The 23,020-nt window shown below is 36.0% G+C and overlaps 1 protein-coding gene across 2 annotated transcripts in view; it reads left to right on the forward strand.

Moving 5' to 3' along the window:
* Positions 1–23,020, forward strand: part of LOC121478756 (programmed cell death 6 interacting protein) — an 84,462-nt gene that overhangs the window by 27,197 nt on the left and 34,245 nt on the right. Inside the window, exons 5-10 of one of the 2 annotated variants that reach the window (XM_041734031.1) lie at positions 582–735; positions 3,033–3,133; positions 5,386–5,517; positions 11,107–11,329; positions 12,353–12,476; positions 15,072–15,249. In XM_041734031.1, the coding sequence (XP_041589965.1) occupies positions 582–735; positions 3,033–3,133; positions 5,386–5,517; positions 11,107–11,329; positions 12,353–12,476; positions 15,072–15,249 (912 nt within the window). The remainder of the gene's footprint in view (positions 1–581; positions 736–3,032; positions 3,134–5,385; positions 5,518–11,106; positions 11,330–12,352; positions 12,477–15,071; positions 15,250–23,020) is intronic. The other variant, XM_041734032.1, reaches the window with a different exon arrangement.

Raw genomic sequence — 23,020 nt, forward strand, 5'->3', positions numbered from 1 at the left:
CCAGGATCATTTATTTAGTAAAAGCACTTACTTTTGTGTTAACCTCAGCAAAATATAATTGGAAATAAGAAATCTGATGGGGAACATTTCACTAGGGACCTTTGAAAGCCAAATAAGAATCATTAGTAGTGGATAATAATGCTCTTCTTCAGAGTACTAGGTACCTGTACTATCTGAGGTTTTCTCTAAGTATGGCATGTTTAATTATTTGACAGATGAGTTTGTTTGGGACTGAAGTAAGTACTAAATGCATTTAATAATATTTTATCCGTGCCTCTGTTCTCATGTTAGGCTTGGGGAAGTATATCTAAAAATAAGTTTAATCAATTTGTCTCTAAAGTTACTGTATTTTTTGCTGCAATGTACTTTTAATCTTTGTTAAATCTTCTGTTAACTATATAGCACTTGAGAAAAATACCCTTGTTGTCTGTAGGTCAGATGTTTTAGATCTGTAACAATATAAAAATTTAAAAATAGTAACTGTTCAACTAAATTAACATTTGAAATGATTTGTGTGTAACAGAAAATTGTCTTACTGAGTTTCTGTAGATTTTAAAGAAGTTCTTTTTTCTTTCCTCTAGTTTGCTAGTGGTGCCTTTTTACATATTAAGGAGACAGTTTTATCTGCCTTAAATCGAGAGCCAACTGTGGACATATCTCCAGATACTGTTGGGACCCTCAGTCTTATAATGTTGGCACAGGCCCAAGAAGTTTTTTTTTTAAAAGCCACAAGAGGTAATTCTAATTTTTCTTCCATTTTGTTGCATTTGAAAGGAAGGTGATTAGAATATAATATGTTCAATGTAGAGCTTTATTCTCTGAACTTGACACATAGGTTATTGGAAATTTTCAACTTTCCTTTTCTGAAATTAAGGTGGTACAAATAAACATTTATGAATGTAGGCTGTATTTGCAGCATTTTATGAAGTACATAGCTATTGTCTTACAACACTAAACTCTGGTATAGTATTTATGTAGGTTTGTAACGGTTCAAAAATTCATTCATTCAGCATATATTAATTGGGTACCTACTGTGTGCCAGTCGTTGCTCTAGGCTCTAGATGAAGGTTGCAGACAAGCAGGATTCTTATTTTCAGAAAGCTTACATTATTAGTGTGAGGAAGATGATAAGCAAGAAATAAGCTAAGGTGATTTTATTTTATTTATTTATTTTAAAATATTTTTTTTATTCATGAGAGAGGCTGAGACATAGGCAGAGAGAGAAGCAGGCCCCATGCAGGGAGCCCAATGTGGGACACTATCCTGGGTCCCCAAGACCACACCCTGGGCGTGAAGGCAAGTGCTAAACTGCTGAGCCACCCAGGGATCCCGGCTAAGGTTATTTTATTTTATTTTATTTTATTTCATTTTATTATTTTATTTTTTAAAAGATTTTATTTATTTATTCGTGAGAGACACGGAGAGGAGGAGAGAGACTGAGAGAGAGGCAGAGACACAGGCAGAGGGAGAAGCGGGCTCCATGCAGGGAGCCTGACATGGCACTCGATCCTGGGGTCTCCAGGATCAGGCCCTGGGCTGAAGGCTACGCTAAACTGCTGAGCCACCTGGGCTACCCCTTAAAGAGAGGTAATTGCTATAAAGAAAATAAGGTAGATTATGTGATAATGACTGGTGGCTTGGCTCTGGGTAAGGATGTATGTAGGGGAAGTCATGCTAATTTTAGATTAATTAGTCAAGAAGAGTTTCTTTGAAGAGATCTCCTTTAAACTAGTTGCAATTAATAAGAAGGAGCATCTGGGCAGAGTCCCTGGTCCTGTGAATGAGGGAATAAAAACAATTCTTAGAAGGCATGTAAGTTAGTGTGAGATATTGGGATATGGTCTGAATATGTAAGTACAGAGGAATTGAAAATAAGAGAGCAGTCATCACGTGAAAGGAATATGAACTGGAATAGTTTCTTTCTTTCTTTCTTTCTTTCTTTCTTTCTTTCTTTCTTTCTTTCTTTCTTTCTTTCTTTCTTTTTTTTAAAGATTTTATTTGAGAGAGAGAGAGAAAGAAGAGAGCATGAGCAGGGTGAGGGGCAGAGGGAGAAACAGACTTCCCTCTGAGCAGGGAGCCCGATGTGGGGCTCTATTCTAGGGACTCTGGGATTCATGACCTGAGCTGAATGTAGATGCCTAACCGACTAAGCCACCAGGTACCCCTGGAATAGTTTTTTTTTTTTTTTTCTTTTAAAATAACAGCTTATAGTAAGATAGAATTCATATATGATAAAATTTACCCTTTTGAAATTTACAATCATTGTTTTTTAGTATATTGAAGGTTTTGAAACCATCACCACTATTTCTTATTTTAGAATATTATCATCACTGTAGAACAAACTCCAAACTCAAGTCACCATTCCCCCTTTTTTCCTAGCCTGTAGCAACCACTAATCTATTTTCTGGCCCTGGATTTGCTTATGAATTAGTTAAATTTTATATAGAATAATTGATTTCACTGATAAGGATATATTTTTTTTTTTTAATTTTTATTTATTTATGATAGTCACACACACACAGAGAGAGAGAGAGAGAGAGAGGCAGAGACACAGGCAGAGGGAGAAGCAGGCTCCATGCACCGGGAGCCCGATGTGGGATTCGATCCTGGGTCTCCAGGATCGCGCCCTGGGCCAAAGGCAGGCGCCAAACCGCTGCGCCACCCAGGGATCCCTGATAAGGATATTTTTTTTTTTTTTTTTTAAATTTTTATTTATTTATGATAGTCACAGAGAGAGAGTGAGAGAGGCAGAGACATAGGCAGAGGGAGAAGCAGGCTCCATGCACCGGGAGCCCGATGTGGGATTCGATCCCGGGTCTCCAGGATCGCGCCCTGGGCCAAAGGCAGGCGCCAAACCGCTGCGCCACCCAGGGATCCCGATAAGGATATTTTTTAAGGCAAATGTACAAACTTGTGATCTCAGTGTTACATTAAGTTATCATGATACATCAGACTATTTTTTTTTCTTTTTTTTTTTTCAGACTATTTTATATTTATTAAATTATAACGGTCAATTTAATATTTTATTCCAGATAAAATGAAAGATGCCATCATAGCGAAATTGGCTAATCAGGCTGCAGATTACTTTGGTGATGCTTTTAAACAGTGTCAGTACAAAGATACTCTCCCCAAGGTCAGTTATTGTTTTTGTAAACACTTGGTTATTTTGCATGTGGAAATACTTGGATGTTTTTGTGTATAAAAGGTGTGTTGAAAATTATGTTTTATAAAGAAACTTGAAATTTTAGGAGAGGCTTTTTGAGAATGTAGAAATAATTTTTAAATTTAAGATGCATAAAAATTCTTTTATATTTAGGGGATGCCTTTGTTTATGCTCTTTACTAAACTTGTTTTTCCAAGCTAAAACTCTTTGTGGAAATTTTTGAACCTCTGTCTCCAATAATTTTTACCACATGAAGGCATTGCGTAGTTCTGATGCATTGGTGATTTGGTTCGAGCATGAATACTTGAGTATGTTGATTAGTCACACTTTTAATTATTGTCCTGTTTTCTTAAAGATGAGTCTTAAAGCACAAAAACAGACATAAAGACAAAAGGAAAAGAAAAATTCATCCAGTATTTTGATTAGAATTAAGTTTTGCCAACAGGGATAGAAAATTGGGCTGCTATTGGACAGCTAAGGAAAACAACCATCTTAAACTACACATCACGGGAAGTATTAATTGTTTTAATGTAAACTTTTCCAAAGTGGCATTTGAAAAGACTAGTCAGTGATGATCATTTGTAACTGACAAAGTAGATGATTAGAGTAACAAACTCAGAATGGTTAAAAGAGGGAATTTACAGATTCAGTGAGTGAAATGTAGTATGTTTTTAACTACTCTTTCAGAAATATTCAGGTAATTAGTTTTATGTGTATAATAGCATATGGCTTTTGTTAGATGATCTTTTATAGGAGAATTTATTGATATATAAGTCATTCAGAAATCTTTGTAAATTATAAAATTGCAGACAATTTTGTAGTGAAGTAAAACATGTAAATATGTCAATAGCACAAATTAGTTTAGTCAGAGAATAGGAATTAATGTGAAGGAATTCCTGGAGATTTAAAATACACCAAGAGATCAGTAAAATTTGCCCAGGACTCTTGGATGTTAATACTGTTACTCCTGAAAAGAGCCTTGGGATCTTCTCTCACCTTTTTTTCATCTGAAAGACCTCATGTTCAGCTGCACAGTGTACCGTTACATCCTGTTGGGCCATTAGTTCAGTCGTGTCTCGGAGAGAAGAATGTCACCTTCAAAGACTTGGAAACTACTTCTGCAGCATTCCTGGTATTCCTTGAAAATCTCCTGTTTAAATACAAAATTGCTCCAGCCTTACCTTGAGAACTGGCATGAGTACAGTTTGAGATTTAGATGTCTTTTTTGCTTTTTTACTAATAAAGCTCATAAGGTATTTTCGTATTCTAGTTATAAAACTGGAATATCTGCAAATAGTGATCCAGGAAGCTAGGAAATTATTCACTGGGAGACAGGAAAGCAGATCAGGTAGTACTTGAGTTTTTGATTGTCTTATTTTTTTGTCTAGACCGTGATTGCTTAGTATATTTCTTGGATTTCATATGTCATGTGTTTCCTAAAGATAGCGAGGTTGCAGGCTAGGATTTGACATTTTGGAAGAGCATCTACCAATATAAGTGCTTCTCTGGTTCATGTGTTTGGATCTTTTAAAATTGATTTTGACTGGACTTATTTTCAGAACAAATTAGGGCAAAATAACACTTTATCATGTTAGATATTAGTGCATTTGTCTCTGCTATGTGTTTTGAGTAAATGGTCTGAAATGTTAGTGTTTATACTAAATAATTTTTATATGGCTAGAAATAATTTTTATTAAAAAATCTTGGGATATAAATTCAAGTGGGAACTTAATTTACTATCTTTTGTCTTTTAAACATGATGAAACAGTCAGCTATAGAGCATTTTCATTAGTATATGTGAGTAATGGTTGTTAGTTAACTCTAAGGGCTGGGTAAGGACTCATATGAAAGCTTCTAAAGCCCTGTGCTTTTGTTATTCCTCTGTGAATGTCTGTTCTCCTTCTCTTTCTAATGCATGCCTTCCTTTCTTTCTTCTTTGTAAACAAAATGTTGACTTCATGGCTTGATTGAAGACTTAAAACTTAAATTGGCTTCACTTAACAGTTCAAAAAAAACCCTCTTAATTTTAAGTGGAAGAACAAAATTGCACTCATTGAATTCAATTCCTGCAAAATCATGTGGTCTTCTCTGTTTACACCTAATGACTAACCTATCTCTAAACCATTAATGGGGTAATTCTAATTTCTGTCTCCTTTTCCTTTTTCTTCCTGCATCCCATGTTGTCTGTGGTGGTTTGTGTGGTTGGACTCTCCCCTGGTCAGTATTTTTATTTCCAGGAGGTGTTCCCCGTCTTGGCTGCAAAGCACTGTATCATGCAGGCCAATGCTGAGTACCACCAGTCTATCCTGGCAAAACAGCAGAAGAAATTTGGAGAAGAGATTGCAAGATTACAGGTGAGTGTTTTAGGAATAAATATTTAAGTAACTTGGCTCTCTGTTTTTTTCCTTAGTGATATTTCTGAGTTTGCCCATAAAAACTTTTCCACTCATTGCCCCTATCAGCAGAGAAAAGTGATTGTTTTTATCTTTAGGCTTTACTTGCTGGGTATTTTTTGAAGTCTTAGATTTTATCTAGAAATTTCATGTAAAATATATCTAAAAAATTCATGCAGAATTTGCATTCAGTTCTTTTGTTTATCCTTTTTTTTTTTTTTTTTTTTAAAGATTTTATTTATTTGAGAGCATAAGAGTGAGAGAGAGCATGAGCTCAGGGAGGGGCAAAGGGAGAGGGAGAAGCAGACTCTCCACTGAGTAAGCAGCCCAATGTGGAGCTTGATCCCAAGATCCTGGCATCATGACCTGAACTGAAGGCAGACACTTAAGCCTGAGCCACCCAGGCACTCCATTTCGTGAGTAAGGCTTCTTCTGGTTAACAGTAGGCTATTAATAGTTAAGCTCTGGGGGAGTCAGAAGTTATAGCAAATTTTTGGCTGTGTTGTGGTTGCTATTCATTTTTATTTTTATAGATTTTATTTATTTAATTATTTTAGAGCGAGAGAGGGAGGGACAGAGGGAGAGGAAGAGAATCTTAAGCAGACTCCTCACTGATCATGGAACCCAATGTAGGACTTGATCCCATGACCCCAAGATCATGACCTGAGCTGAGACCAAGAGTTGGACACTCAACTGACTGAGCCATCCAGACATCCCCCTGGGTCTTGATCCTGGAGTCCTGGCATTGAGTCCCACAGTGAGCTCCCTACTCAGCGAAGAGTCTACTTCCTCTACCCCTCCCCTCTGCTTGTGTGCGTTTGCTCTCTCTCTCTTATGCTCCCCCCTGAAATAAATAAATAAAACCTTTTTTTAAAGAAATTTTAACATTTAGGGATCCCTGGGTGGCGCAGCGGTTTGGCGCCTGCCTTTGGCCCGGGGCACGATCCTGGAGACCCGGGATCGAATCCCACGTCGGGCTCCCGGTGCATGGAGCCTGCTTCTCCCTCTGCCTGTGTCTCTGCCTCTCTCTCTCTCTCTCTCTGTATGACTATCATAAATAAAAAAAAAAAAAAAAAAAAAAAAATTTTAACATTTAAAATCCCCTCTGGAAAAAGCAAACTGTTTCAAATGTGAACAGTGAAAGATAGACTTTTTTCAGTTATAGACATATAAAAGTTTGTGACTTTGGTTTTAGCTTTAGTCCTAGGTCGAGAGTTAACCATAGAATATGGACACAAATTCATATCTTAAAGGGCTGTTCCTCTTTCCAGGTGTGATTGAAGACCTGGTGTGATTTCTTTCTTTCTTTTTTTTTTTTTAACTTGATTTGAGCTCAGAAGTAGGCAAACAGAACAAATAGATTTAAAAAAAAATGACTAATCAATCATATTCTCTCTAGTTTGTGTCTTAGAGGTACCCCATGAACCTGATAGAGATCATTAGATGGTCACACTATGAAACCAGCTTTCAATCATTGCTGTCAGCAATGGGGAAAAGATATATTGGTCATGAGCAAATAAGAAACAAAAGCAAAACCACAGAGTCAGGAAAAATCAAAACAGATAAAATAGCAATGAAGATAAGACTGTTGCTTGGGATTTTCTTTTGGGGCAAGAAAAATTGTATCTGGGCTTGAAGGGCTCATGAACCGCCCTTCCTGGACAGTGGGAAAGAGTGATGAAGCAAATATGGCCAGTTGGTAACACTTGTTGAACCTAAGTGTGTATCTGTTGTTACTCATTATTCTTTTGTTTCAATTTTTCTGTGGGCTTGGAAGTTTTTGAAATAAAAATTGGGAAAAATAGGTATACATATAAGGTGTACACTTCACCCTTTCTCTTTCCCTTCTGTCCTGTTCCGTCCATCCTTTTTTCCCACTGCCCCAAAGGTAATTTCAATTAGATTCTCATTTAATCCTTTCAGTTTTTTTCTTTGAAATACAAGCAAATGAATACACATGCATACACAATACACACAATGCATGTTCTTACATGTGAGGTACTGTGCTATATACAGTATTATATGTGTCTTGCTTTAATCATGTAACAGCATATCCTAAAGATCTCTCCATTTTATTTTTTTATTTTTATTATTTTTTAAGATTTTATTTATTCACGACACACAGAGAGAGGCACAGATCTAGGAAGAGGGAGAAGCAGGCTCCATGCAGGGATCCTGATACGGGACTTGATCCCAGGACTCCAGGATCATGCCCTGAGCCAAAGGCAGAGGCTCAACCACTGAGCCACCCAGGCATCCCTCTCCATTTTAATATAGCAATAGAGTGCTTGCTTTGGTAGCATATAATAATAATATAATAATAATAATAACAAGAGCCACAGAGATACCTTCTTTACTCTTATTAAGAGCTAAATTATATTTCATTGTATAATCAGCAGTTCATTGCTGTCCCCTGTTGCTGGATACTTGCATGTTTCCAAGATTTGCTACAAGTAATACTGCAGTGAATAATTATGCACACATGGCATTTTGTATTTCAGTGGATTTTAGCTCTGGCTTCCATAATCCTAGACTGAGGGTTTGAACAACAAAAATTTATTTTCTCATAGTTGAGAAGGCTGAAAGTCTGTGAACAGGGTGTCAGCGTGGTTAGGTTCTGGTGAGAGATCTCTTCCTGGTTTGCAGACCGTTGGCCATCTTCTCTCTCTGTGTCCTTACATGGGTTGGGGGAGGAGAGAGAGCAAGTTCTCTGGCTCATCCTCCTAAAAGGGCACTAATCCCATCATGAGGGCTCTGCCTCATCTAAACATAATCTTCCAAAGTCCCATATCCATGTACCATCACTTTGAGGGTTAGAGTGGCAACATACGAATTTTGGGGGCAGGGTGACACAGTTTAGAATATAGCAGCAGGTTTATCTTAAATTTCTAGAAATGAGATTGCTGATAGAATAATACATCTGTAATTTATTATATATTATACTTGGATCTTTGATGCACTTCAAATTTATCCTCATATGTAACGTATGGATCTCGTTTTTTCTTTTTCCAAATAGCTACCCACTTGTCACCAAACCATTTATTATAGTGACTTTCTTATTCCACTGATTGGAGAGTCTGCTTCTATCCCATACTAAATTTGTCATATATATTTGGGTCTATTTCTAAACTTTTTATTGTGTTTCATTGGCTTGTCTCTTCATGCTTCAGTTCCACACCATTTTAGTCATTGACTCTTTAGAATGTTTTAATGCCTGATAATCATCTCTCATTTTCTGATATCTCTTATCTCTCATTTCTGAATTTTCCTGATTCTTCTTACTTGTTTATGCTTCTATATAAATTTTCTTTTATTTAAATATTTACTATGGGAAATTTGAAAAAATATATAAAGTATGAATCATCATATGTCCATTGTCCAGCTCCAGTGATTATCAGTATTTTGCTATTTGTGTTTCATTTATTTATTTCCCCTTCCCCTCTAATTTTTTTGGAGTATTTCACATATATCATTCTTTTTAAAAAAAATTTATTTATTTATTCATGAAACACCCACAGAAAGAGAGAGAGGCAGAGACACAGACTGAGGGAGAAGCAGGCTCCATGCAGGAAGCCTGATGTGGGACTTGATCCCCAAACCTGGGACCACGCCCTGAGGTGAAGGCAGAAGTCAACCGCTGAGCCACCCAGGCATCCCCACCTATTTCATTCTTAAGTACTTTACTACTTATCTCTAATAGATAAGGCTTAAAAAAACAAAAACCCTAAAACTACAATGTCATCTCACCCAACAAAATTAATACTGATTAACAATTAATACTAGTAATATCCAAATCTAGTTTAGTTTTTCCCTGATTTTTTTCTATTCTAGTTTTTTCATAGTTGGTTTGTGCAAATCAGGATCCATGCAGGTCATCACATTGCATTATTTGGTCAACGTGTCTTATAAATCTTTGACTTCTAATGGCCTCCCTCTCCCCAACTGCCATATTGAATTTTCCTCAATTTCTTGTTTTACATGTTTCTTAAAAGATATCTGTGATGTCTGTTATCCTTTTTTGTTACTTGTGTAAATATTTCAATCTTTCTAAAAATGATTTTGAATTTTTCTTCATTTTCTTGCCTGAGTTCTGTCAGTTGCTGTTCCACATTCTCTTGCTATTCACCCACTGCTGTCTGGGCCATCTGGTCCTCTGTTCATGTTGTGTGTTCTTTCAATACTATGATTATATCCTTAGGATTTTTAGTGTATTTTAGTATTTTCAGTATGCTGTTTTCATCTGCTTTGTGACAACATTTCTTTGGTGAATTTTCAATACCTTTTGGAAAGTTATATGCTCATTTTCATCCTTTTTCTCTTGGTTTCTTTGTGTTGAGGCAGATGGGCTGCCTTTTTGGTTACTTGTATTTGAATGAGATTGATTTTAATAAAAGAACAGCAAGAGGCTTCCGATTTGAGGACTGGTCCTCTAGTAGTGTTCTTTTTTTAAAAAAATTTATTTATGAGAGATTTATTTATTTATTCATGAGAGACAGAGAGACAGGCAGAGACACAGGCAGAGGGAGAAGCAGACTCTCTGCTGGGAGCCCCATGCAGGACCCGATCCCTAATCCCAGACCCTGGGACCATGCCCTGAGCAGAAGGCAGACACTCAACCACTGAGTCACCCAGGCATCCCTGCTCTGTTGATTTTGCATCTAAGCTGGCACTCTAATTATTTAGAATAGTTTAGTTGACTTTTTTAAGGTTTTCCTGGTATATAAATACATCCCCTGTAAATGACCATTTTTTCTTTTTCTAAATTTTGTGTCTGATCTCATTTTTTTGATTCTGCAGTTGTTTTTGATGATACTATTTTATTTTTGAAAAAAAAAAATGCTTCTTTGTTGCCTTCCTCCGTTGGCTGAATAATTTTGTTCTGATCCATCCTTTCACTGTTGGAGTAGCTATTTGAGGTTCCTGCCTCCATGTGAGGTGGTGAAGGGAATGTTTGTCAGTAGATAGGTATGTCTGTGTTTCGAGACTCCTGTCTCAGGTTTCCATGATAGCTTTTAGAGTGTGTGATTGTGTATGCATGTGGGTTTTTTAAAGATTTATTTAATAAAGAGCACACACACACAAGCAAGGAAAAGGGGCAGAGGGGGAGGGAGAGGAAAAGCAGATTCCCTGTTGAGCACAGAGCTTGACAATTGGGCTCAGTCCTATGACCCTGAGATAACCATCTGAGCTAAAAATAAGGTTCACACATTTAACTTAATGAGCCACCTAGCCACCCTTCTTTTAATGTGTTTTAATTGCTAGTCCTTTGGATTACAGAAGTATTTGACAGCCAGCCTCCCTCAGTGTCAATTTATACTTTTTGGCTCATGGATTTCTTTTACTTTCTTGGAATCCATTCATGTATTTAGAGGAATGCCTGCTATGTTTATTTTTTATTCTTGTTATATTTTGTGATGGGATAACTTTTAGGTTATTCTGGTGACCACATTGCTGGAAATGTAAGTCCTTAGAGATTGTTTTGAAAAACAAATGCTTATTAGATCCTTGGTTGAGAAAAAGAAAACCTTTTTTTTAATATTTTCTCTTTAGCATGCAGCAGAATTGATTAAAACAGTGGCATCTCGCTATGATGAATATGTCAATGTGAAAGATTTTTCTGACAAAATCAGCCGTGCTCTTACTGCAGCAAAGAAGGATAATGACTTCATTTATCATGATCGAGTTCCAGACCTTAAAGATCTAGATCCTATTGGCAAAGCCACACTTGTGAAATCTACCCCAGTCAGTGTACCCATCAGCCAGAAATTCACTGGTATGTCAAGTATTCAGATACGCTTTAATCTTACTTATCTTTCTCCAGTTTAATCTTTTTTTTTTTTTTAGCTAAAATCATATAACTTCTATTGCATACTTGAGTATGATTTGTATTCATGTTGTTTGAAATGATTATGAGAATAAAAATGAAGTAAGCATTGTATCTATAGTGAAATTTCAAGATGGAAAGTAAATGGTAATAATGTATGTGTATACAACAGAGTCAGAGAATTTGAAACTGAGTAATGATAGACTTTAAGCTTTTGTCATTTTGTTAACATTTGTTAAGATTCTGCCATTAAAAGTAAACATAAATATGATTTTAAACATATAAACTTATGGAGTCATGGTTGTATGAGATAAATGTTATAATATCCTTGAATATTGTAGATGTATTCAATGTATAGTAGTCTCTAATTGAGATCCCAAGAATAATACTCTTAAGTTATTGGGAAAGGGTGATTATTTTACTTATTTCTATTTAGCAAACAAGATGTGTTTACCATGTGCCAGGGACTCTTCTAAGTACAGATACTAGCTCAGAATTCATATTCTTACAATAGTCCCATGAGATAGGTACTATTATTATCTGCATTTGACTGATGAGGTTATTGATATACAGAATGCTTAAGTAATTTATCCAATGTTGCAGAGCTAGGAAGTGGTGGAAGGACATGGAAATTAATCCATGGCACTGCGGGCTACTTAATCAGTTTAATCAACAGATGAACAGTTTATTTTCTTATGTGTAAATCTTCTTTACCAAAGGTCTTTAAACGTCAATGACAAACACATCTTAAAAAGTTAAGAAAATTAAGTTCAAAGAAAAAGAAAGCCTTCATTGTCATTGTCCTTGAATATAGTCATCTAAAAATTCTCTTCATTGTACCTTTAATAATGGTTTTGATTTTTATATATTTATAGGCTTTTTATGTGAATATTGGAAAAGGAATATGAGTATTCACTTTACAGATGGAGTTTTGTCTTGAAATTTTGTTGGAATTTTCATTCCTTATTTTAGATTTGTTTGAAAATATGGTTCCTGTGTCAGTACAGCAGTCATTGGCTGCCTATAATCAGAGGAAAGCTGACTTGGTTAATAGATCAATTGCTCAGATGAGAGAAGCCACCACTTTGGCAAATGGGTACGTAGAGCTTAACTTCCATAAATATGTTTCTAAAGTTTTAATGTTTTCTGTTTGATTGTTCTATAACTAGATTATGAACATTTTATTTTTTTGAGCTCGGAGCTGTACATCAAGGAATATGAAATAGCAAATACACATACACACTTCTTGTGGATATTATATTTAGCGAGCCCTGGCAAATGTATTTGGAATAAATTTGATTACTGAAATGAACTGAGAAGTTTTGACCACTAATTTGCATTTTAGGGGGTATTTATTTGAGAGAGATGAGAAGTAGAAATGAACTTCTAAGTTAGATACATGGTACATTCAGTATTCTGAATCAGTTTTTGTTTCTTGTGGATTAAGGCTAAAAAGTAATTCATTGGTTTTTAAAATATCTTAAGTATAATTTTCAATAAAATACAACTGAATATACACGCATTTTAAGTGTGTAGTTTAGTTCTTTCTGATAAATGTTCATACTCATGTAACCACCACCACTATGATCAAGATAGAGAACATTTCCGTCACCCTAAGAAATCCTTCATACCTCTTTCACCATAGTCCTTCTTCCCCTGGCCCTTAGCTGTTGCTGTTTGCTCCCTCTTGTTCTAGGTTTAGTTTTACTTTTTATACAGTTTAATATGAATATAATTATTATAATATATGTATTATATGTATATTCCAGTATATAGTACATTGTAGTACTGCTACAGTATATGTAGTATGCAACACTTATGGTGTATATAGCACATACAGCATATACTCAAAATGTGATGGGCTTCTTTGAATTAGCATAATATTTTTGAGATTCATCTATGTTGGATCAGTTTGATACTTTCTATTACTGAGCAGTATTTCGTTTTATGATTAAATAGCAGTTTGTTAATTCTACATTCATTGTTGGTAGACATATCAGTTGCTCTGACCATTGATGTACAAATCTTTGTGTGGATGTGTTTTATTTCCTTTGGGTAGATACTTAGGATTAGAATTGCAGAGTTGTGTGGTTGATGTATGCTTAACTTCATGCAGAATAGTCAGATTGTTTTCCAAAGTGGTGGTTCCAGTTCATGTTCCCACCTGCACTTTTTAGGAAACCTTAACACTTGGTAGCATTGTCAGTCCTTTCAGTTTTAGCCATTTTAGTGTGTGTATCAGTATCACATTGGGGTTTAATTTGCATTTCTGTGATTACTAATGACGTTGAGCAACTCTTCATGTGCTTTGTTAGTCATTCATATGTCCATTGTGCGGTGTCCATTGAAATTTTTTGCTCTTTCTTTTAAATTGAGTTTTTTTGTGTTCATTACATATTTTAGAGCAAGTCCTTTGTCACATATATGCCATTGAGAATTTTTCCCTAGTTTGTTTTCCTTTTTCATGTTTTTAATTCTGATGAATGCATAGATTTTGACCTCATTTTTCTTTTTCTAGAAAGAAAACTTAAGTTTACTCTAACATCCCCTCCATTGTGTAAATGTAATGACAGAATATTTATTACTGTGTTGTAAAATTGAGAACATCTGATGAAGATTCTGTGATTAATACCTAGATTCGACTGTGTAGTTCTGACATTCTACTTAGATGACATGAAATTACAACTATTTTGTATGTTGTTTCTGACTTGTCAGTGGCAATGGGACAATCAGATGTATGATAAAAGATTGTATTTTAAAAAATTTCTTAAAAAAAATTTATTTACTTATCTGAGAGAGAGAAAGAGAGCACAAGCAGGGTGAGAGGCAGAGGGAGAAGCAAACTCACTGCTGAGCAGGGAGCCTTATGCCTGGCCTGGTCATGGGACTCTGGGATCATGACCTGAGCCAAAGGCAGACACCTAACCAACTGAGCCCCCCAGGAGCCCCTAAATTTTTTTTTAAGATTTTATTTATTTATTAGAATGCACACATGAGCAGTGGGGAGGAGGGAATAGGGGCAGAGGGACAAGCAGACTGCCCGCTGAGTGGGGAGTGCGATGCAGGCCTCAATCCCAGAACTGTAGATCATGACCTGAGCTGAAGTCAGATGTTTAACCAAGTAAGCCACCCGAGCAACCAGCCTTTTAGAGCCAGCCTCTAAAAGGTTGTGTTTTTTTAAGATAGAATTTTTGACTTTTAATTACTTAGACTGGAAGAAGTTAAGTTTGAGCTGTGAGTCCAAGGTAGCTAGTATTTTTTAATGTTTATTTCTTACTTTTTGCTCTTATTTTTTATTTTTAAAAGATTTTATTTATTCATTAGAGACAGAGAGGGAGGCAGAGAGAGAGGCAGGCTCCCCGTAGAGCATGGAGCCCAGTGTGGGGCTTGATCCCCGAACCCCGCGATCATGACCTGAGCCAAAGGTAGATGCTCAACCGACTGAGCCACTCAGGCGCCCCATACTTTTGTTTTTAAATTCTGAATTGTGCACTTAATTCTTAACAGTTTTGTTTTAATTTTGCCAGACACTGATATTCTATTTTTTCCTTTATCTTTGTTTTATTTTTCCATTGATAAGGGTAATCCACTTTTTGGGGTGTGGACTCTTGCTATTAATTACGATATATAGGAGATGAATGTTTTAAAGATGATTTAGACTTTTAGATGACACAGTATCTCATCTTTTCAGGGTGTTAGCTTCCCTTAATCTTCCAGCAGCAATTGAAGATGTATCTGGAGATACTGTACCTCAGTCTATATTGACTAAGTCTACATCTGTGATTGAACAAGGAGGCATCCAGACTGTTGATCAGTTGATCAAAGAGCTACCTGAACTACTACAAAGAAATAGAGAAATATTAGATGAGGTATGTTTTAAGAGATTTGTTTTTTTCAAGTAAAAACTGTTTTACCCCTTGGTGTCCATCAGGGATTAGGACTGGATGCTTTCTTCTGTTGGATTTCATAGGGTAATACTCACCATCTTGATGAATTTACTATGGTCTGGAACTGCCTTTCAGCTTTAAGAGGCATTCTGATTGAGTGAGAATGAATTCATACATGTCTTATGGGTATATAAATGGACATAACAAACCTCATGTGACCATGATGTAATATTGATAAACTGTGAGAAATTACTATTACACAAACTGCTCAGAGCCTTCATAACTAATGATTTCTGTGAAAGATTAGATTTCTTGGTAAATGTGGACTTGGACTAAGGAAGTTAGGCCATCAAATGTTTTATAAGCTCACTGCATCTGTCTTCCAATAGAGAGGGGATTTTATCAATAGGAATGGAACACTAAAGTTTTTTGGCTAAAGTCCATAGTTTGACAATGTTATTCTTTTACTGTGCCTTGAGCTCTTTCTCCTCATTGACTCATTTCTTTCTTTAATGATCAATGCATTCAAAATGGTTATATTGGGTGTTACCAGTTTAGGAATCATATCTTTTAGGTGACTTCTGTTAACAGTGCTTTAATCCATGATGTTTTAATTTTTCAGTTAACTTTCTGAGGATATTGTATTTACATCATTTCCAAGTACTTTGGGACAGGATAGAGTACTTAAGTATAGTTGACCCTTGAACAACATGGGGTGCCAACATCCCCATGCAGTTGGAAATCTGAGTATAACTTTTGTTTTGTTTTTTAAAGATTTTATTTATTTATTCATGAGAGACACAAAGAGAGAGGCAGAGACAGGCAGAGGGAGAAGCAGGCTCCATGCAGGGAGCCCCATGTGGGACTCAATCCCGGGATTCCAGGATCACGCCCTGAGCCAAAGGCAGACGCTCAACCACTGAACCACCCAGGTGTCCCTGAGTATAACTTTTGATTTCCCCCAAACATAACTACTTAGAGCCTGCTGTTGACTGGAAGCCTTACTGGTAACACGAACAGTGTTATACAAAATTATATATTAACACATATTTTGTATACTATATATATGACATTACAAAATTAACACATATTTTGTATACTATATATATTATATATTACATTCTTAAAGTAAGCTAGGAAAAGGAAATGTTATTCAAATCAAAGAAAATAAAATTATAAAAAATCATACATTTATACTATTGTACTGTAAAAAATCACTAATAAGTGGACCTACAAATTTCACATCTGTGTTATTCAAGGTTCATCTATACTTAAGACAGTGTGAACCTTGGGGATGAGAATATTTACCTCTTAGGGTTTTTTTTTTTTTTTTTAAAGACTTTATTTGTTCCTGAGAGACACACAGAGAGCAGAGACACAGGCAGAGGGAGAAGCTGGCTCCTCGCGGGGAGCCGGATGTGGGACTGATCCTGGGACTCTAGGAACAATGCCCTGAGCCAAAGGCAGATGCTCAACCACTGAGCCACTCAGGCATCCTCCTTCTAGGGTTTTTAAAAAGGATTACCTAAACTAAAACAGTGAAACCTGTAGCCTATGGAACACATGGTATATGCTTAATAAGTGACAGCTATTGTTACTATGATGATGAGGGTTTTGTGATTATACTAACTGATTTGGTCATGGTGGTGGTGGCATATTAGCTATTGAAAAAGGTCAGGAAACTTAAAACTTACTGCAGTATTGGCCTGGGGAATCTGATTCATGAAGGGTTCTACATTATACTGTCAGTGTTACAGCCTCTTCTGATTATGTAGTCAATAATCAGAAAATTGAAAGCAAGCAGAATTGATGTTATATAGTTCAGTACCAAAGCCTTGCTGTACTGAGCTTGTTTGATATGCAGAATCTCAGACCCCCATCTCAGACCTTCTGAATCAGGATCTGCATTTAACAAGAGCCCAGGGTGATTTGTATGCACCATTAATGTTTGACAGACATTGCTCTTAGAGGTCTTAGCTTTATTCATGAGAATGCCTTATAGTCCTTTAAAATCTGTTGATTTTTGGGTCACACAAGCTTGTTACCTGGTGTTGCACTTGAAAGGATGTTAGAATAGTAGAGAGGCAGAGGGAGAAGAAAGTGGAGAGTGTTGTTTAAGATCACACGTACGGGGATCCCTGGGTGGTGCAGCGGTTTAGCGCCTGCCTTTGGCCCAGGGCGCGATCCTGGAGACCTGGGATCGAATCCCACGTCGGGCTCCCGGTGCATGGAGCCTGCTTCTCCCTCTGCCTCTCTCTCTCTCTCTCTGTGTGTGACTATCATAAATAAAAATTAAAAAAAAAAAAAAAATCACACGTACGTGAAAGCAACAAGTAGTAATTGATAGGGAGAAGACAAAAACTGGAAGATGCAGGTATATCAAATCAAATAGTAGACTGGGGCATTCAGTAAGTTATAGTAATAAACCATTATTTAATATTGGAGTTATATTTGGACTTGATTCTCAGCTTTGCTCTTAGCTGTGACCCTGGGCAGATTACTTAACATCTGCATGTCTCAGTTTCTTATCCAAGAAATAGGATAGTAGTATTTACCACATAAGATAGCCGTGAAGTGGGATCATGCATGTGCCTGCTAGTTAGTAGTTATTTAAATATTACTTAATTTTAAGATGTCATTGATTAGAAGATGCATATTTGATTTTTGAAACCAGCTTTACAGAAAAAGAACATTACTGTATGTCAATTGTGAGGAGCATCTTCACTAGAAATTTTAATGTTTAAAAAGCTTATAATTAAAAACTGGCATTAGTGTGTATGGCATTTATCTGTTGTTTTGCCTATCTTAAAAATGAGGTACTTTAATTTTTTTAAAAAAGATTTTATTTATTTGTGAGAGAGAAAAAGAGGGAGGATGAGAATGAGCAGGGAGGAGCGGCAAAGGGAGAAGGATAAGCAGATTCCTTGCTGAGCGAAGAGCCGGATGTGGAGCTTGATCCTAGGACTCCAAGATCATGACCTGAGCTGAAGTCAAATGCTTATGCAACTGAGACACCTAGACTCTCCTAATTATCTTATTGGATATTTCTAACAGCCTTGTGAAGTAGTCACTGTTACTCTGTCAGCTGTATTGGAGAGTCTCATTTTAAGTAAGTTGTGAGTTGAGAAGTAACGTGAAGTTAGTCTTCTTTTTGAGTGTTCATCTTTCTGGTAGCTTTTAGAAATTTAGTCTTGATTTTCAGAAATTTTGAAGTATCCACCAGTTTATTTTTAAAATAATACCATTTATCTTTGTTAGGGACCTATTGAGCCCTTTTAATTTTTGATCCGTGTCTATGGATTCTGTTTTTTTCAGTTATTTCTTTTTCTCTGCTCTCTTCTAATGAATTTCAGTTAGATGGGTGGTGGTTCTTTTGATGATGATCAGTTTTCATAACTTTCAACATTTCTTTTACTTTACTTTGTGCTCTCGTTTCTTTCTGGGAGACTGCTTCAGGTCAGCCTTCCAGCTCAGTAATTGGTTAGTTAGCTGTGTTTTTCAGCCATCCTGTTGAGTTGTTTTGTTTTTCATTTTATTGATACCTTTTGTTTTATTTTGTTTTGTATATGTTTTTATTGGAGTTCGATTTGCCGACAGATAGCCAGTGTTCATCCCGTCAAGTGCCCTGCTGAGTGCCTGTTACCCAGTCACCCAGTACCTTTTGTTTTCAACATATCTAACTAATTCTTCTTAAAAATCTCCTATATTTATTTCACAACTGCGTGTCTGTTTTTGAGGTAAAATTTGCATAACATAAAATTCATCATTTTAACCTCTTTACACTGTACGTGACAGAAGCTGTTAGTACATTTGTGATACTCTGCAAGTACCAACACTGTCTAATTTCAGAGTGTTTCCATCACCCACTAGGAAACCCCATCCTCTAGCAGTCACTCCTCATTCTCCTTTGCCCCTGCTCTTGGCAGTCTCTACTCTGATTCTGTTTGTGTGGGTCTGCTTATTTTGGACATTTCATGTAAATGAAATTGTAAGCAGTGTGTACACTCTTGCCTTCTGTCACTTAGCATAATGTTTCCAGGTTCATCCATGTTGTACCACCAGCACTTCATTTCTTCTAATGGCTAACACTTCATTGTATAGATGTGTCACATTTTGTTTATACGGAATTGTATCAGTAATAGATACTGGGATGTTTTGCTTTTTTGTTTATTAATAATGCTTTTTGTGAACAAGTTTTCTTAAGCACCTGTTTTAAATTCTCTTGAATATATATAGAAGAGTAGAGTTGTTGGGTCATACAGGAATTCGATGTTCAACTTTCTGAGGAACCACCAAACTATTTTCCAGAGCAGCAGCACCATTTGACATTCTTACCAGCAGTCTGTGAAGTTCACAGTTTCACATCCTTGCCAACCCATAGGTTCTGTTTTTTTAAATTGTAGCCATCCTTCTGGGTATAAAGTGGTATCTCATGGTTCTGGTTTAATCTTTATATATAGAAAATCCTAAAATTAATAGTTTGATAGGGATTGTACTGAATGTTTAGACCAACTTGGGGAGTATTGCCAATTCTTACAATATTAAATCTTCCAAATCAAGAAATGGATGGGATGTCTTTCTATTTATTTAGGTCTTCAACAGTGTTTTTGTAGCTTTTGGTATAAAAGTCATACACCTCCTTGGTTAAATTTATTCCTAAGTATTTTATTCTTTTTGATGCTATTGTAAATGGAATTGTCTTAATTTTCTTTTTGCATTGTTTGTTGCTAGAGTATAGATATAGAGTATAGATTTTGTATGTTGATTTTGTATTCTGTAACTTTACTAAATTTGTTTATTATCTCTAATGGCTATTTTGTGGATTCCTTAGCATTTTCTTTATATAAGGTCATGTAAACTACAAGTAGAGATAGTTCTTCCTTTTTTGAGTGCCTTTTATTTCTTTTTCTTAATTGCTGTAACCAGTATAGTGTTGAATAGAAGTGATGACAAGACAGATGCTCTTGTCTTATCCCTGATCTCAGGGTGAAGGCTTCTCAAGTTTCCTTATGTGGTTTTGGCTCTGGGTTTTTCATGGATGTCCTTTATGAGGTTGAGGAAATTCTTTCTACTATTTGTTGAGTGTTTTTGCTTTTTTAATCATAAAAGGGCATTGGATTTTGTCAAATATTTTTTTCTGCATCTTGAAATGATCTTATGTTTTTTTTCCTTCATCCTACTAATACAGAGTATTACATTAATTGATTTTCAATGTGAACCATCCTTGCATCCTTAGGATATCCTACTTGGTCATGGTATATAATCCTTTGCTTTTGTTCTGAGAGCAGGTGGGAGAAGGGGCAGAGGGTAAAGGAGAGAGAAAATCTTAAGCAGGCTCCATTTCCAGTGCAGAGCCTGACTTGGGACTCTATCTCATGACCCTGAGATCATGACCTAAGCTGAAATCTAGAGTGGGACACTTAACTGACTGAGCCACCCAGGTGTAGCGGCATATAATCCTTTTAATTTGCTCCTGGATTTGGTTTGGTAGTATTTTTAAATTTTTTTTTTTAGCATTTTCCATCTGTATTTATGTATCTGGTCTGTAGTTTTGTAATATTTTTGACTTTTAACTTGTGTATCCTTATGGCTGTGTCTTTTGTAAATAGCATGTAGCAAGAGTTTTTGTCTTAATTTTGTTTGACAGCCTTTATCTGTTGTCTGTGGAGGGTTAAATTCATTTATATTTGCTTATTATTCATATATTTAGAATCATTTTCTACTACATTTTGTAGTTTCTGCTTGTCTCTTTTTCATTCTGTATATTTCCTTCTCTTTCTTTGTTCTTCCCTGCCCGCATCCCCCCACCTTTTCCTGGTTTTATTGAGTAGTTACTTTCCTTCCTTCCTTCCTTCCTTCCTTCCTTCCTTCCTTCCTTCCTTCCTTCCTTCATAAACTCATTGTATACTTGTGCTTTTCTTCTTTAAAGTTTATTATGTTGTGTCTGGCTAAGGATTTTCTTTCATTTAAATTGCTTGATGTTGATATTTTATTGGATCCAGTGAATCTGAGGAACTTTATCTTTCATCCATCCTGGAAAATTCTTAGTTTACATTTCCTGGAATATTTCTTTTTCCCTATTTCATTATTATTATTATTATTATTATTTTAAATTTTTTATTTATTTATGATAGTCACAGAGAGAGAGAGAGAGGCAGAGACACAGGCAGAGGGAGAAGCAGGCCCCATGCACCGGGAGCCTGATGTGGGATTCGATCCTGGGTCTCCAGGATCACGCCCTAGGCCAAAGGCAGGCGCTAAACCGCTGCGCCACCCAGGGATCCCTTCCCTATTTCATTATTAACTCTTTCTGGGTTGCTGATTATATTTAAGTTGAATCTTCTTAACTTTCTTTTTTCTTTTTAAGATTTTATTTATTTATTTGAGAGAGAAAGAATGAGATCACAAGCAGGGGGAGGGACAGAGGGAGAAACAGACTCCTCACTGAGCATAGAGCCTGATGTGGGGCTTGATCCCATGACCGAGGTCATGATCTGAGCCAAAATCAAGAGTCGATGCTTGACTGACTGAGCCACCTAGATACCACTTAACTTTATTTTCCATGTCTCTTAATCCTTCTTATTTTCTTCCTCTGTGCTTTATTGTGTGTAATTTCTTTTGATCTATCTTCCTAGTTCAGTGGTTCTTTTCAGTTATACCTTAGCAGCTTTTAACTTGTCATTAGCTTCCTAATTTATTGTTACTTTTTCATTTCTAGAAATTCTAATGTAGTCCTTTTTCATTTCTTCCTGTTTTCTTTCTCCTATGTCATACTTTTAATTTATCTCTTATTCTAAAAGGATATTAAATATATTTTATATTCTTTATCTTATAATTCCAGTATCTCTGATCCTCATAGTTTGGTTCTGTGATGGTCAATTCCTTTTGCCAACTCTTGCTCATAATTGTTTGTTTCCTCTTGTGTTTGGTGGTTTGGTTTTTGTTTTTAATTTTTAAAACTTTTAATTTAGAATAATTTTAGACTTATAGAAAAGTTGCAGGTTAGGTACAGAGAATTCCTTCACCAAGCTAAAATCTTATGTAGCCATGGTACATTTGTTGAAACTAAGAAATGAACATTGGTACAATATTATTACTCAGATTTTACCACTTAGTTCATCAGCGCCCTTCTATTTCAAGATCCAATCCAAAATATTATAGTGCATTTAATGTTTAATGATTTTCCTTTTTTAAATTGTGAATTCACATTTCCTGAACTTATGTGGGAATTCTTTGGGGTCTGGGTTTTAAAGTGAATTCTAGAGAGAATTTTTATTTATTTATTTTTATTTATTTATTTTTTGTGGTTAATCTTTTTTATCAGAAGTCCATCTTAGGGCTTTGTGTCACATAGGTAGTGTGATTTCCAGTCCTAAGTTTAAGCTTTTGATTAGGAATCTTTTTTTTTTTTTTTTTAAATTTATTTATTTATTCATGAGGGCCACACAGAGAGAGATAGAGACATAGGCAGAGGGAGAAGCAGGCTCCTCACAGGGAGCCCGGATGCAAGACTTGATCCCGGATCCCAGCTAAGCCACTCAAGTGTCCCTTGGTTAGGAATCTTAGGTGATACTTCTTTTCTATTTAGAGCCAAGACAAGTAAATATCCTCTGTCAGGCAGTTTTCCTTTTTTTTTTTTTTTTTTTTTGGCAGTTTTCCTTTTTAAAGATTCATCCACTGAGTGTCACCCCTTTGAAGTGTCCCAGTCTGAGAGAGGGTTGTGTCTTTGATGTGACCTCCACTCATAGCAGCT

Source organism: Vulpes lagopus, chromosome 19, assembly GCF_018345385.1.
Source record: "Vulpes lagopus strain Blue_001 chromosome 19, ASM1834538v1, whole genome shotgun sequence".
Taxonomy (NCBI): domain Eukaryota; kingdom Metazoa; phylum Chordata; class Mammalia; order Carnivora; family Canidae; genus Vulpes; species Vulpes lagopus.